The 15,894-nt window shown below is 35.9% G+C and overlaps 1 protein-coding gene across 1 annotated transcript in view; it reads left to right on the forward strand.

The window, feature by feature from the left end:
• The window catches only part of LOC150109412 (uncharacterized), a 38,382-nt gene extending 26,615 nt beyond the window's left edge, over positions 1-11,767 (forward strand). The window contains exon 2 of the mRNA XM_090408003.1: positions 10,795-11,767. Within this exon, the coding sequence (XP_090264129.1) occupies positions 10,795-11,664 (870 nt within the window). The 3' untranslated portion in view covers positions 11,665-11,767. The remainder of the gene's footprint in view (positions 1-10,794) is intronic.
• The last annotated feature ends 4,127 nt before the right edge of the window (positions 11,768-15,894 follow it).

Here is a 15,894-nt window from a genome sequence, read left to right on the forward strand (position 1 = left end):
CATGTGTCTTCTTTCCATGTGAACTTGTGCACATTTTTATGTTGGAGCATGGTGTTAGTAATGACTAGTCTGTGTCCCGAGCAGATATTTACCATTATCAATAGTCTTGTGGTGTTCTTCAGATTTTCCGAAAACATTCCTATATGCCTGGTGGTATTAATTTCCTACTCTGGTGTTTAGATCTCCAGCAATTATCACCTTTTTTATTTTCTTTATGTCAGCTTCCTGCTCTATTGACTCGAAAAATTCCTTCACATCTTCCTTAGGAAATCTTCTGTGGGACCAGACCATAGGCACAAATGTTTCATTGTCCATTTCCCCATTTTGTAGTTTTCCTACATAACTACTTGAAACTGCCTTCCAATCAAGAAGTTTATCTTCATGTTTGGTGTTGAATGCTATTGCTACTCCTTCCTTTCCTTGATTGTTATTACTGAATATAACATCCTATACTTATTATTTAGTAAGATTTCACCTGTTTTCGTCGTCTTGTCTCATTAATTCCGATTGTGTCCACATGGTACTTTTCCAGTTTTTCCACAAGTTTGATTTCCTTTGCATTAATACTCCTTATATTGATGGCTCCTATCAATATAAGCTCATATCAATACGTCTTCTGATGTTGTTTTGTTCTTATTCTAGATGTTGAGTTGGAGTTTGTTCCAGTATCTGACTCTTCACTGTTTTCCTGACAAAAACCACAGAAGACCTTGTTTAACTAGACTTGATTATATGCTTTAGAAATATCAAGAGTGCCACTTGATTTTCTCCAAACTTTTCTATATAGCCTGCTTCCAAAGATGGGTGGGGTTGGCTAGTAGATCTGCTGTTGAACAAAAGTGGCAGACTCCATGCTGATTATCACTATGTAATTGATAAATCTCCAAGTAATGAAGTTGATGACTCTTCATTATTTTTGAGAGTATTGAGATCTGAGCAATAGGGCAGTCATTTGATTATTACTTGACACCTCCATGGAATCCAAAGACTCGTTGAGAGAGGGCATCTACTCTACAACTCTCTATCTCTACCCACAATCCACCAATGCCATCTACTACCTACCAATGGTTGATGGTTGACTTATCTCCCTTTTTTGGAACAGCTGGATAAAAGCTTTCTTCCAAGCTCTTGGATAGATGTTGAGTATGACAGTTTGAAGACACGATGCAAGATGGGTGTGAATTCTGAAGTACAGGCTTTTAGTTACAACTGTGGCAACACTTCAGAGCAAGAAAACATTAGTGTCAAAGCTACTGAGTATTTTTTGATGCCTGGTGAAATTGCAGAGGAGGCACTATAGATAATTTGTGGAGTTGTGAGAGGAGATTTGCCTTGGCTTTCTCTGCAACAGTTGGCAAAACAAAGTGGTGTGTGTGTGTGCGTGAGTGAGGGGGCAGTTGAATAAATTTATATGGAATAAGTTTTGGCTAATTTAGTTTTGCCGGCCTGGTTGGCCGAGTGGTTAGCATATCCGCTCTCCAGCCAGAAAGCTGCAGGTTCGAATCCTGCCATGAGCATGGATGTTTGTGATTGTCTGTGGAAATGCTAATGGTTGTGGTGATGGGTGGTAGATGGTGTTGGTGTAGTTACAGTTCACTGTAGTGATCATTGGTGAATTGAGTGATGGAGAGGTAGAGTAGGTGTCTCCCTTGATGAGTCTTTGGACTCCCTGGAGGTGTCTGATAATAATAATAGAAATTGGCTGAAATGCTAAAGCATATATAAGGTTGTTTTTAAGCCAGTTTTATCTTATGGATATGAGAATTTGATAAGAAATAATTAGTTAAGCAATTATTATTACATTTGAACAGATGGCATCAGTAGTAGAATCATATTTAATAAAAAAAAAAAGGGGGCAGATATTAAGAAGGAACTTGATACTGTAACCATTCAAGAATGTACAAGCAGAACTTAACTGAGGTTATATGATCATTAAACAGAATGGAAGAAAGACCTGATATGAATTTCATCAGGCTCATTGATGACAGGATGGCAAGAAAAAAGACCCAGAGTAAGACCAAAAGCTAGTTGAATTGATGCAGTTAGAAATGCTCTTGAAGATCCAAATATAAAATTTGATAATATTGCAGCCTTGACAAAGTTGATTTAGAGCAAAATGGTTGGTTGATAGAAAGCTAGTAATAGTGAAAATTTAATCTTGTAGTACTATCATAAAATTGTGTCCACCCTTTGACAGTATGAGTATATATGGGGAATTTGATTATCATGATGAAAATATAATAGATACTTGCCCTTTGTCAGAGCATTCTCACATTTCTGTTTAAGGAACTAATTTGTAATAATAACGTTTGACATTTTATATTTATTTTAGCGTATGATGATACAATGGCATGAGCCCCTTTTACGGGGAGGTACAGCACCATCTCAATGCCCCCAGTTTTTAATCCAGGCTTGAGACCGACATAGCTGACAAATCTTACATATACCTGACTGTAATCCGTGTGTGTGTTCACTGGACCCGTTTGCCTGTTCTGGGAGAAGAAAAACCTGTTTCTGGGTGAAAAAAAAACCCTACCACCATATGAGACCAGCTAACTCATCAAAAGAGACCAGATAAAGGTTCCTCACATCATGGACAGGAATCGAACCCAGGTCTTTCTGACCAAAGGGCTTTGTCTATACCAACTGAGCTACAGAGGTTCTTAGCATTTTATACAATTGTTTATAATGTAGATTATACAGAATGACTGTGCAATTATAATTACTGTGTCATATCGTGTGCTCGCAATAATTAATTTAATATAATGAATAGTAGTACACTGTGGTTGAGTGGTTTCGTGTTATATCAAATGATGTCCTGGAAAGATACATAGATTCAAATGTCATCTGTGACAGGACTTTTGAGGAAGGCTAAGTTAGCCAGTCTTAAATAGGCTTACCCAGAAACAGTCTACTAGGTAAGCCTATTTAGATATAGTGCCTTAAAATAGTACAGTATAATTTTTTTTTTGTTGTTTGTTTGTTTTTAATTTGTGGTTGAGTGGTTTCATGTTATATCAAATGATGTCCTGGAAAGATACATAGATTCAAATGTCATCTGTGACAGGACACTTTTGAGGAAGGCTAAGTTAGCCAGTCTTAAATAGGCTTACCCAGAAACAGTCTATTAGGTAAGCCTATTTAGATATAGTGCCTTAAAATAGTACAGTATCATTTTTTTGTTGTTGTTGTTGTTGTTTGTTTTAATTTCTTTGGCAAAGTACCCAGTTTTGGCCTGATAAAACCACCTTACATTGGTGTTGTGGTTTAAATGTTAATCTTTTTCTCCCAAATTGTGACTGTTAAATTATGCTATTTATTTGTTGTATAATTTAAATAGTAGAAAGAAACTTAAAATTAATTTTCAGGGACAGCTTTTGGTTTCTCAGCAGATGAGAAGTTCATTTAAATATGAAAGAGTTTTATTTAAAATTCTAGGAATAAAATACAAAATTAATATAAATGTACAAGATTATGATACTCTGCAAATAGTATTGCTCATAAGTATCGAATTTGACCGTGGCATGACAAAAGGAGTGGCAGGCATGTCTTGGCTGCTCTTAAAGTACAGTACAGATAAATTTAGATATTAGCAATTTGCATTTAGATGTGACAAAAAAGTAAAAATAGTAAGGATGTTATATTCATTGCGATAATATCTCCAAGAAATTTGTTTCTCCTTTTACCACTTTCCGAGGAATTACATTGTGTAAAAAAAAATACCCATGGTCCACATCAGTGATGCATTTATTTATTTATCACCAAATAAACATTGTAATTTGAATGGATGGTTGTAAATTTCTTTAGTTGCCTCCACAGCACAATTGGAAGAACAACGGAACATTGCGCCTTTCAATTGGAAAAGATGGGTTCCATTCCTGTCGTTATGAGGGAAATCCTTATAGGGCTTTCTCAATTGAAGGTGAGTTAGCCGATCTCTTATGGAGGTAGCAGGGTTTTTTACTCCCAGAAACTGGTTTTTATCCTGCACACAGACTAATCGGCCTTCAGAACACATGAAATTTACAGACAAAAATTACTGTTCTTGGTGATGATGGGTGGTAGATGGCGTTGATTATTGTAGTATGGTAGTAGGAGAATTAAATAGTAGTGGAGAGGGTGAGATGTATTTAGCGAAGTAGAGTAGAGTGTCCTCCCACGATGAGTCCTTGGACTCCATGGAGATGTCACATAATAAATAATGTCAACACAATTATTACACACATAGAATATGTAAATTTGAGCAATACATGACTAAACAATTTGACAATCTCAACCAAAGACTGCTAACATAGATTCAAGTTTTGGACCCTAATTACTCATAAAATTTATGATCCAGTTATTTTTTTTTAATCATATTTAAAAATTACTGGATGCAGACAATTCTGTTCTGAGTCCTGAGGCTTTTACCTTTGCACATTAAAATTACATCTATCAGAGCTTCCCTCGAAAGTAACTGGTCAAACACAGATAACATATTTCTGTGATGATTGTTCCATTTTGAATAAATAGTCTTAAGTTTTCATCTTTATGAAAATTAGATTTAATTATTTATTAAATTTACATCTGCAATCTCAGATTTTAAGATTTACATTGGTAGTTAGTTTAATCAACACACAATCGTTGAGTTAGGTTTAGCCACAAACCAAAAAACTTGTATTATACACTTTCCTAAACCAAATAGAGATTCATAAACAAGACTTATATAATTACCTTAGCAGTTACATATAACGTACATATACCTACAATACTATATATGCACCTACAGAAAGGACTTTAACACTGGTATGCAAGAAGCAGAAATTAGGCTTATTTGCTTGCACGTATGCTGTTGCAACAATTTTATAAAATATACTAATCAGAAACCAATAAAAGATTTACAGAAACAAAAGTACAATGTTAAACCTAAAACATTGTGACATAAACATACTCCACAAGATTGATTCTCTAAAAACATAATTTGAATCTACCACTTAACTTAAAGTTTAACTGCAGTCTCATCTACACTATATGTGATTATCAAGTTTAGTCTATTCAGAGATTTCTCCTATACCAACAGTTGGATTGATGGATGAAGACATTAATGTTCTTTGAATTGCAATGTAGGATTTTTTTATTATTATTAAAACATAAGCAGACAAAAGTTTGCACATCATGAAGTATTTTTGCGATTAGCTTTTTAGTATATATATCAAACACAGATAAAAACAGAGCATATGGTCTATTTCTTAATATAATATACTACTCTATCAGAAAAAAAAAAAACTTGCTAGAAGATTGATAAGATTCTCCTACTAAGATATGCTATTTAAAAATGCATGCAGGAATAAAATCAAGTATAATCCAAAGGGGGGGGGGGTGCTTAAGGGTCAAAGCTGTATAACTGAGAGGAGACCTCCACATAGCCTTTAAAGGAATGCGGAGAACCGACCAGGGCTTCTGACCTAATGTCCAATCCTCACCTTCTCGTGGTGCACCCTGTTGGGTATCTACTTTGATACTGAACAAACGAGGATGGGCTGGCAATTTGGGATTTAGCCGACCAAATTGTATTCTTATTGGTTAAACCAAAATAAAAAATGATGGTACAACATGACAAAATTTCATGCCCGCTGGGGCGTCGCCCGGTTAAACAAGGCCCCCGTTGTTTTCGCCAGGGAACCAGGGCGAACAGCGAAAAGTCAGCTACTGGAACAAATCTGAAAACAAACCCCAACTCAACATCACCAGAGTTAAAGATTGGTACTATCAACGTAAGAAGCCTGAATGGCAAAAAAATGGAGCTAGCTGAGGAATTAGATAAGTACCAGATCGACATAATAGGGGTGACTGAAATAAAAAAGACCAAAACTGGTGAGATCTTTCTGAGCAATAAATACAAAATGTTATATTCAGGCAATGACAATCAAGGAAAAGAAGGAGTAGCCATAGTATTCAACACAAAATACGAGGCTAATCTTCTTGAATGGCAGTCAGTCTCAAGTAGAGTAATGTGGGCAAATATGAGAATGGGGAACTGGACAATGAGACTTATTTGTGCCTATGGTCCCACAGAAGGTTCTACTAAGGTAGAAGTGGAGGAATTTTTTGAGGCTTTAGAAAAAGCAACTGACACAATGAAAAAGGAAAAGTTGGTCCTTGTTGGGGATCTAAATAGCAGAGTAGGAAATGATTGTGAGACATACAAAAATATTTTGGGAAAATTTGGAGAAAAGAGCAAAGCTAATAATAATGGCAAATATCTGTTGGATTTCTGCTCAGGACATGGACTGGTTATTACTAACACCATGTTCCAACATAAAAATGTGCACAAATTCACATGGAGAGAAGAGGCTAGGAATAAGAAAAGTCTCATTGACTATGTTATTGTTGATAGTGATGTTTTCTCTCTGGTGCAGGACACCAGAGTATACAGAGGATTTGAAATTTGAAGTGATCACTATTTAGTCTTGAGCAGGATAAAATTGAATTTCATATTGAAAAGAATAACATGTAAGAAAGTTTTAAAGCGAATAAAAGTTGAGCAGCTCTCAGATGTGAACTATAGACTAAAATACAGAAATATTATTGAAAAGAAAATGAAAGAGTTTGAGAACAGGAATCAAACCTTGGAGATTCAGTGGCAAACTCTGAAGGAAACATTCATTGATTCTGCCAGAGAGGCATGTGGTGAGGTTGTGTGCAAGGATAAAAAAAATCAGAACTCCCTGGTGGACACAGGAAGTTAAAGAGGCAGTGAAGGAAAAGAAGAAAGCATATCAAAAGTTCCTGGCAAATAAGTCAGCTTTTACTCTTACAGAATACAGAGACAAATGTAAGAAAGCTAAACAGTGTGTAAAACTAGCTAAACAAAAGTCATGGGAGGACTTTGGCAAGAATATTGAAAATAAATATCAAGAAGGTGGCAAAATATTCTGGAGGTTGTTGAAGAAGCTTAGGAATGGAGGAAAGAGTGCTGTAAAAGGAATTAGACATGATAAAGGTGAAATGAAAACAGGAGAAAAAGATATCCTTGAAGTATGGAGTAATTACTTTGAAAAACTGCTAAATGAAACAAGCAGTGATGACAGCACAGTGGTAAAAAACACTGACCAGGCATGCAGTCAAGAATACATATCCATACTTGAAGTAGAAAAAGCCATCAAAGGCTTGAAATGTGGAAAGGCAGCAGGAGTAGATGATATTTGACCAGAAATGCTGAAGTATGGTGGTATAAAAGTCTTACAGTGGCTGCACTGCATAGTTCAGAAAGCCTGGACAGAGGGACGAATTCCCGATGATTGGAGTAGAGCTCTCATAGTACCCATATATAAAAAGGGAAATAAAACTGAATGTGAGAATTACAGAGGTATTTCCCTACTGAGTGTTCCTGGCAAGATCTATGCAAGTATACTTGAGAAACGGTTGAGAAGAATTGTGGAAGAAAAGCTTGGTGAAGAACAAGCTGGATTCAGGCCAAATAGAGGCTGTCAGGATCAGATCTTCACTTTACGACAAATAGTCGAGAAAGCATGGGAATATAACAAAGATCTGTATTTAAGTTTTGTCGATTTGGAAAAGGCATATGACAAGGTGCCAAGAGAGAAGCTATTCAATACGCTGCAGTTATATGGTGTCAATGGGGCATTATATCAAGCAATACTTAGTCTTTATTTGAGTTGTGAGTCAGCAGTTAGAATTGAAGGAAGTACAGGAAGATGGTTTAATGTTAAATCTGGTGTGAGATAAGGATGTACATTATCCCCTCTGTTATTCATTATCTATATGGATCACATTATGAAGGAATGTGGTATTAAACCTGATATCAAAATTGGAGATGTTGATGTCAGCTCTTTGCTTTATGCGGATGATGTTATACTTCTAAATAAATCTGCTACAAGTCTGCAAGATTCTCTGACTAAATTGAATAGCTGTTGTAATAGATATGGTATGAAGGTCAGCAATAAAAAGACAAAGACAATGAAAATAGGCAGAATCATTGAAAATGTCAACTGTGTTGTGAATGGAGAACCTGTGGAACAAGTAAAACATTTCAGCTACTTAGGCACAATTTTTACTGAAGATGGTAAACTAAATATAGAAATAGACAACAGAATCAGCAAAGCTGGTATCGTGGGAAGTCAATTGAATAAATTCATATGAAATAAGAAAAAAATTAGTCGGAACACTAAATTAGCTGTATATAAGAAAGTGTTCAAACCAATTTTAACTTATGGATCTGAGAGCTGGGTCAGAAGTAAAACACTTGACCAAAGACTAGAGACCGCAGATATGAGAGTCCTGAGAAAGATTAGAGGCATGAACAGATGGCATCAATGGCAATATCATATTAAAAATGAGGATATTAGGAAAGAATTTGACATTGTCAGCATCCAGGAATGCGTTAGCTGAGCTAATCTCAGATGGTATGGTCACTTAAATAGAATGGGAGAGGAAAGATTAGCAAAACAAGTGTTCTCTGTCAGGTTGGCAGGAAAACGACCCAGAGGAAGACCAAGATATAGGTGGATTGATACGGTACAAAGAGCCTTAGACGATAGAAATATAAGATCTGATAATGTTGGAGTGTTGACAAGTAACAGACTGATTTGGAGGAAAATTGTAGATAGGAAGTTAGTAATGATGTAATTTTTTCATGTAGTACTGTCATATCCTGTACACCCCTTGAGGGTACATGGCAGGAATTTGATGATGATGATGATTTAAAAATTACATGTCACATAGATTTTACAATAAAATTGTGCAATAAAAAATTTTAAAGATAGAAACGCAAGTTCAGAAAACTAATTGACACTATGCACTTCAAATGCAGTATTGTACCAAAATCTCTACATAGTAAATATTTGTCAATCTTGACATCAGAATGTCATTTTTTTTCTTTTGCTTGAGCACACGATGCAGTTAGTCTGACCATAACATTCTAATATTGATGGAACAAAGTCACTGCTGAAGTATTGAGAAATTTTTTCTGATAAATGGGTTGCAAACTAAATACATGAATATAAATTAAAATTTATTACCAAAATAATAATACTATTGTACCTTATAACTAATGAGATATTTCAATATGTATTAGCATGCATGAGGGGATATACACTGCTTGGAAAGAAGTCATGGACACCATTGTGTGACAAACAAACAGCCATGGCCTTTGTTTGTCACACAATGACTGTGCAAATCACTCACCTTAATAAGATGTAGGACCTTCTTTTGCTGTGATGACTGCAGCAATCCTATGGGGCATGTTTTCCATAATTTTAGGATAGCGACCATTGGGAATTTTGGACCATTCTTCCTGTCTGCATGTAATGAGATCCTGGGTTATTGTGGAGTGGACATCCCTTGAGCTCACCTGATGCTCCTGTTCATCTCACAGATGTTCACTAAGGTTTAGATCAGGGTTGTGTGGAGGCCAGTCAAGTGTGGTGATGTTCGTGTCCACAAAATCATGCATTTACAGCAGCAGCAGCCTTATGACATGTGCATTGCTGAAAGAGAGCAATGGTCAGTTCTGTTAAAACCCCATAAAGTAGGAAGCCTTGCATTGTCCAGAATGTTCAGATACCTCTCAGAGTTCAGTGTTTGTGGCATCACAAACAGAGGTCTGAGGCCAAACCAGAAAAAGCAGGATCATACCATCACACCACCACCATCTCCAATTTTCATAGCTGGGGTTATGTACTCTGGTAAGAGATGTTCACCAGGCATCTGTCATACTCACACCTCTCCATCTGCTCAAGGTAGAGGGTTATAGCATGATTCATTGTTCCATAACACAACTTACCAAGTTTCCATATTCCATTGCACATGCTCTTTGTACCACTGAAGACAATGCTGCATGTTGGTTTGAGTAATGTGAGGCTTGCCTGTTGTGGCCCTACCATGGAAACCCATGTTATGGGCCTCAGTTCTGAATGTTTTTGTACAGATTTGTGTTCCAGTAGATGCACAGAACTTCACATTCAATGTGTTGGCAGATGAATGGCAGTTTTTACATATTATCCTTCCTAGCATCCTACTGTCATGTTCAGTGAGTGTGGTGGGTCATCCACTGTGGGTAGCACTTCCAGTATTGACTCTTTGCACTTTCATCTCAATATGGTATCACTGATTGTTAAGCTGGGATGACCCAATTTCTGAACAGTTTGCCAAACAGATAGGCCTGCAACACGGCATCCTATCACAACACCTCTTTTAAACTCCATCAGTTCCCTTCTCACAGCCACTTCACCCAGATACAGTTGCACTGACTTGGGAGCATCATATTTCTCCAGTTTACACCAGATACAAACATGAGTTGTCACATGGCATGGTGGACCTTAACCATGGGAGTGTCCATTGACTTCTTTCCAAGCAGTGCAATTAATACCATATGTCATGTGGTATACATATAAAATGTGAATAAATATTTAGAAGAGAAAACCTATTTATGATTTTGACAGAATTGCTAATTAGCATACTATTCACAAAGCAAAACCACATTTGCATTCTGACATTTATAAATGTTGTAACTGAGTAGGTAGCTACATGCTGCTGTACGTTTCCTCTTTCTTAAATTAAGCAAAAATTGTGCTTTAACAAAATTGTGCTAAATTGTGCAAAAAAAAAAAAAAATAGTATAGAAAAAAAATTATTGGTGTACACCATTAGAACTTACCCACTTCTTTTAATTCTTAGAACTTTTTTTTTGAATATAAGAGTAATTTGTACCTAATCTGTTACCTCTCATTCTAGCATTCTAGTTTATCTTGAATAAATTCTGAAATATATGTTATCATCTACATATCTTTCCAGGATTGTGGTGAATACAGTAATTCCTCAGTTAGCAGCGGCAATAGTGCCAATAGCTCAGAATGTAGCACATCACTGATGACAGGCAAGAAATTGTTAGAACTTCTTGATTGGCCAGATGATCATGAAGATGACAGCTGCAAAGACTCTGATGCAGAAAATGGTCATGATGCCAAGACATTAGAAAGAACAAAATGTGTAAGAAGTATCACTCAAACTGCTAATAACTTGAAACACATTTGTAACCAAATAAACAGTTTTGAAAAGGAAAAAACTAATAATTTATCAAAACATGCTTGTAGTGAGAAAAATAGTCCCAAAAGTAAATCACATGAACTTTCATTTCTTGAAAATAAAATAGATTCAGCAACTGCTAATTCTCAAAGGCATTGCAATAAAAATAATTTACAGGAAAAGCACACATCAATTCTTACAAATGATATAAAAAGTTCAGTTTCAGAATCATCACATGCACTACATAAAAGAAAGTGTGGTGGCAGAAGTGTATTACAAGACAGTTCATTACATTTGGAAAGTAATTTTGTTTCTTCGGTCATACAGCAGTTGACACATGCTTTAAAGATATTACATAATTTGAGAAAATGTTCTTATGCAATGTCACATTCATCACGCAAAGCTGCACGTATCAAACATTATGAAGACTCAGATGAGCATCTAAATGGCCTTTCTGTGGATATACAGACTTCAGTTTTAAAACTTAGTGTCCCTGTTATTCTTAACAAACAACCAGAAACAGTTACCACGCAAGACACAGCTGATTTATTGAAGTATTTATGCTTTATGGAAAGGAAGGACTCTTCAGAAATTTTTAGAAAATACACACTTAACAGTAACCGAATGGTAAAGCAGTGAAATTAATGTATATTTTAAATGTATTTAAATATATAAGATTTTATTATATTTTGTAATTATGCAAAAACATTTCGAGTGCAATATTTTATGTAAAAGTTGCACATTTACAAATGGGAGAATATTTTCAATTTTTTTTTTTTTGTCTATAATAAAAGCATTATAAAAAGATGCACCTTGTGGTTTTACCTTCCTTAAATAATACTTATAAAATCAGTCATTCTGTAGTATGTTTTTTAGTCATACTTCTTAAATTCATACAAAATTTTATAACCTAATCATTTTTGTCACTCCAATATCCACTCTGCTCTTCCAACTTTTAACTGTTAAATCAGCACTTTTTGCCAGGTATTGCCAGTTTGTCTATTATTTTAACCAACTTTTGTTGGACATTTTCGGATGTCTCTAAATATTCTATTCTTATGTTATTTGCCATTTTTGTGTGAGGGAGAGATAGAGAAGGCTCAAGTTAGGCAACAACACAACAACCATTCTATGGAAGTAATGTTAACTTTCAACTCTTTTTCATGGAATGAATATATCATTAGCTGCCTTGGCAAATAAAAACAGAAAAAAATTTTGGATGAAACGTGATAAAATTCTTTGTTGTTAAATCAATATACAAATAAAAATCACTAGGCGTTACTCTTATGAATAACCACAGCATTCCTAAGCACAGATAAATTCACCCTATTTGTATTAAAAGTAAACTGTAGAATATATGAGAGTGAAAAAAAGTATCCCTGAGGACTGTAAAAGGAGATATCTTTCACATGATAGGAAAGAGTAATACAATAGAAACTACTGTATTTTAGAACATGGGTGTATTGGAATACTTATCTGCACTACTTAGAGATAAATATTAATTCACCATCATATTGCATGTGATGATGATGAACTGATATTTATCTCTAAACTTTATAACTAATACTGGTGCCACAGAGCTCTATGATTTATAATAAATTTAATTTAATCCTTTATCCAAGTGTAAGCAAACAAAGTTTGCGCCTGAAGTATCTTCAGGACTGAGGCAACTTGTAGTAAAGGTTAACTCTAGACCCCCCCCCTCCCTCAAATATATGGACTCCCAAAAATACATAAACAAAATGTGCCATTATGTCTCATAGTGGATGGCACTGATTCCCCCACATAAAAATTAGCCAAAACGCTCACACACTATAATGGCAACACACCATCACACAAAAAAATACTCAGCCCACGTCAAAGCCAGCATAGAAAAATCTTACACTCCAACATACTGACATAATGGTCAGTTTTTAAGTCTCCTCCTTATTCACAAATGTCCCACTCAAGGAAACCTTAGAGCTAATCCAAGCTAAATTTCCTCCCGATGTCTCAGCCCTATTTCGTTTGGCAGGGAAAATTCTACAAATAAATAGAGGGGACAGCCATGGGTTCACCACTCCCCCCACCCTTGGCCAACTTCTTTATGGAGACTTGAAGAGAAAGCCTTAGCCTCTGCCCCACAAAAACTAACCATATGGCTTTGCTATTTGGCCCCATGGCTCTGACACACTCCTCTCCTACTTAAACAACCAACATCCAATCAAGTTCAGCCTTAGAGAAAGAAGAAAACAATAGCTTCCCTTTCCTAGACACTAGTCATCCCCCAGCCTGATAGAAACTTGGTTTTCTCTGTTTATAGAAAACCCACCCATACAGGCAGATATAACCCCCCCCCTTCACAATATGGAGTTATTAAGACACTATACAACAGGGCAAAACTAATCTGTTCAAATGACAATGCCCTAACCACTGAACTAAATCACATCCTCAACACTTTCTCAGCCAATGGCTACCCCCACCGGAAAAAAAATCCAAAAAATATTGAAACCAATAAACCACAACCCCCCCCCCCCTCCCTTCACAACAAGGATTACTCTAAATCCATCACCATCCCCTACATCCAAGGCATCTTGGAAAAATTACTTGACCTCTTGTTACACCATATAGAAAATTGGCATTCCTTATCCACTTCCCCTAGACCTACCTGGTGTATACCAGGTGCCTTGCAGCTGTAAGCTGTCCAACTTTGGAAAAACAGGCAGGACAGGGAATATCAGAATTTCAGAACACAAGGACTACATCAGGTTTCACCAGTGTAGCCACTATGGTCTTGCAAACCATGCCCTGGATACACACCACAGAATACGGTGGAAGAAAGCCACAATAATACGCCGTAACAAGTATAAATTTGAAAGACTTTTTTCATGCAATCAGTCTCAGCCCTAAGAAACATGCCAAACCTCAGCAAATTTGGTTGCATGAGACTGCCCCAAAGGCCAAGAACACCTACATAGCCCACTAGGGGAGGGGGGGGGGCACCATCAGGACTTTTAGGAGAAACGATAGCTTCCTGCTTTGTCCTCATTTACTGTATATGTAGTGCCTGCGTGCACGTGTTTTTATTGTAAGTTCCTTTGAAAATGGCAAAGTGACGCCGAAATATTGGAAATATATATTAAGGATTAATTTAATTATATTCTATTGTACATTGTGAATTCCTTAAGTCAATTAATAACTTGTAGTAGGTATTCTGAACACATGTCCATACCACTGTAACTGTGTTTCTTTTATTATATTATTATTGTTGAGTTTTAATAGCATAATTCTCTTCTGATCTGATTAGTTTTAATTTCAGTCCATGCTGTTTTATTATTATATTCTTCAAACACTTGTTTTCAAAGCCTGCCAATCTTTGTTCTTCTTTCTGTTTGATAACCCTAGTATGCAATAAAGAATTGTGAAGGAATATCATCGAGCTATATACTTTGATATTATATTCTGTGAGAGATGTGTATTTTTACATATATTTGCAAATTTGGTCATAGTAGATCATGCTAGATTTAATGTGTTTGAAACACTTCATAATTTAATTTGTCATCGATGTGCCTGAGTAGTTGAATTTTCTAATCTCTTCAGTTTACTTCCTCCCACTTCTACATTGAGTTTGCCTCCATTTCTATTTTGTATGATGTAAATTTTGTTCATTCTTAGTTATTCCCATGTTTTCTTAGATAGAATTAGTCCTCCAGACAAAGGTTAAACAATTATGCTTAAAGTGGACATCACTGCATGGCACCTTCTCAACTGATATTTCAGAAATTTCAACCACCTCATATTTTGTTGCATTTTTGTACTGTTGGAGAATGATACCATGAGTTATTTTTTTGTTCAAAAATTTCAAACAATTTATTTCTGCTTATTGTATCAGATGCTTGCTTAAAGTCTAAAGCAGCAGTAAAGATTATCGCCTTTTTCCAACATCAATTCAGATAATTGTAAGAGTGTAAATCCCTCCTAAATTCCATTTGCTATTTTCCTAAACGTTCGTAAGTTGCTTTGATTATGTTTTGTATAATTCTTAAAAATTTATATGTATAACTTAAGGTTATTGGTCTATAATTTACACATTCCTGAATACAGCATTTTCTTATGTATTGTTATTCTTAACAGTTTCCAGTCATTAAGAATTTTTCCAGAACACTGTTAGTATTTTTTAAAGCGCCTCCGTAGCGCAATTGGAAGAACAATGGTACATTGCGCCTTTCGATTGGAGTAGTAGGGGAGGTACTAGTGACCAAATGCTTCCGGTGGGCGTGGCTTCATGAGTTAGGAATGTTTGGAATTTCCCTGGGGGCATATGTGTCAATGGCTTCAGTTCTTGTGTTTTGGTTCGCGTATGGAATTATGGGTGATTTTTTTGGTTCGAGTATGGAATTGTAGGTGATGTAGAGATAAGGATTTATGTTGTGATTAGTGGGACACTAAACCAAATGCTTCTGCTGGGTGTGGCTTCATGGGTTTGGAATTTCCCGGTGGGCATATGTGTCAATGGCTTCAGTTCTTGTGTTTTGGTTCGTGTATGGAATTATGGGTGATGGTAGAGATAAGGAATCGTGTTGTGATTGGTGGACATTTTGAACCAGATGAAGATCAAGATAAGATAAGGAATCGTGACGTGAATGTTTGTTGTTATGAGATGTAGATAAGTGACGTCATTTGTTATTTGTAAATAAGTGATGTCATCTGTTAGTTGTAAATAAGTGACGTTGTTTTGAATGGAAAAGAGAGATATATTAGAGAGAAGGAATCGTGTTGTGATTGGTGGACATTTTAAACCAGATCAAGATCAAGATAAGATAAGGAATTGTGACGTGAATGTTTGTTGTTGTCAGATGAATATCAGTGATGTTATTGTTTTGAATGGAA

The sequence above is a fragment of the Typopeltis vanoorti genome, chromosome 2 (assembly GCF_054136105.1).
Source record: "Typopeltis vanoorti isolate ZY-2024b chromosome 2, IOZ_Tvanoo_1.0, whole genome shotgun sequence".
Lineage (NCBI taxonomy): Eukaryota > Metazoa > Arthropoda > Arachnida > Uropygi > Thelyphonidae > Typopeltis > Typopeltis vanoorti.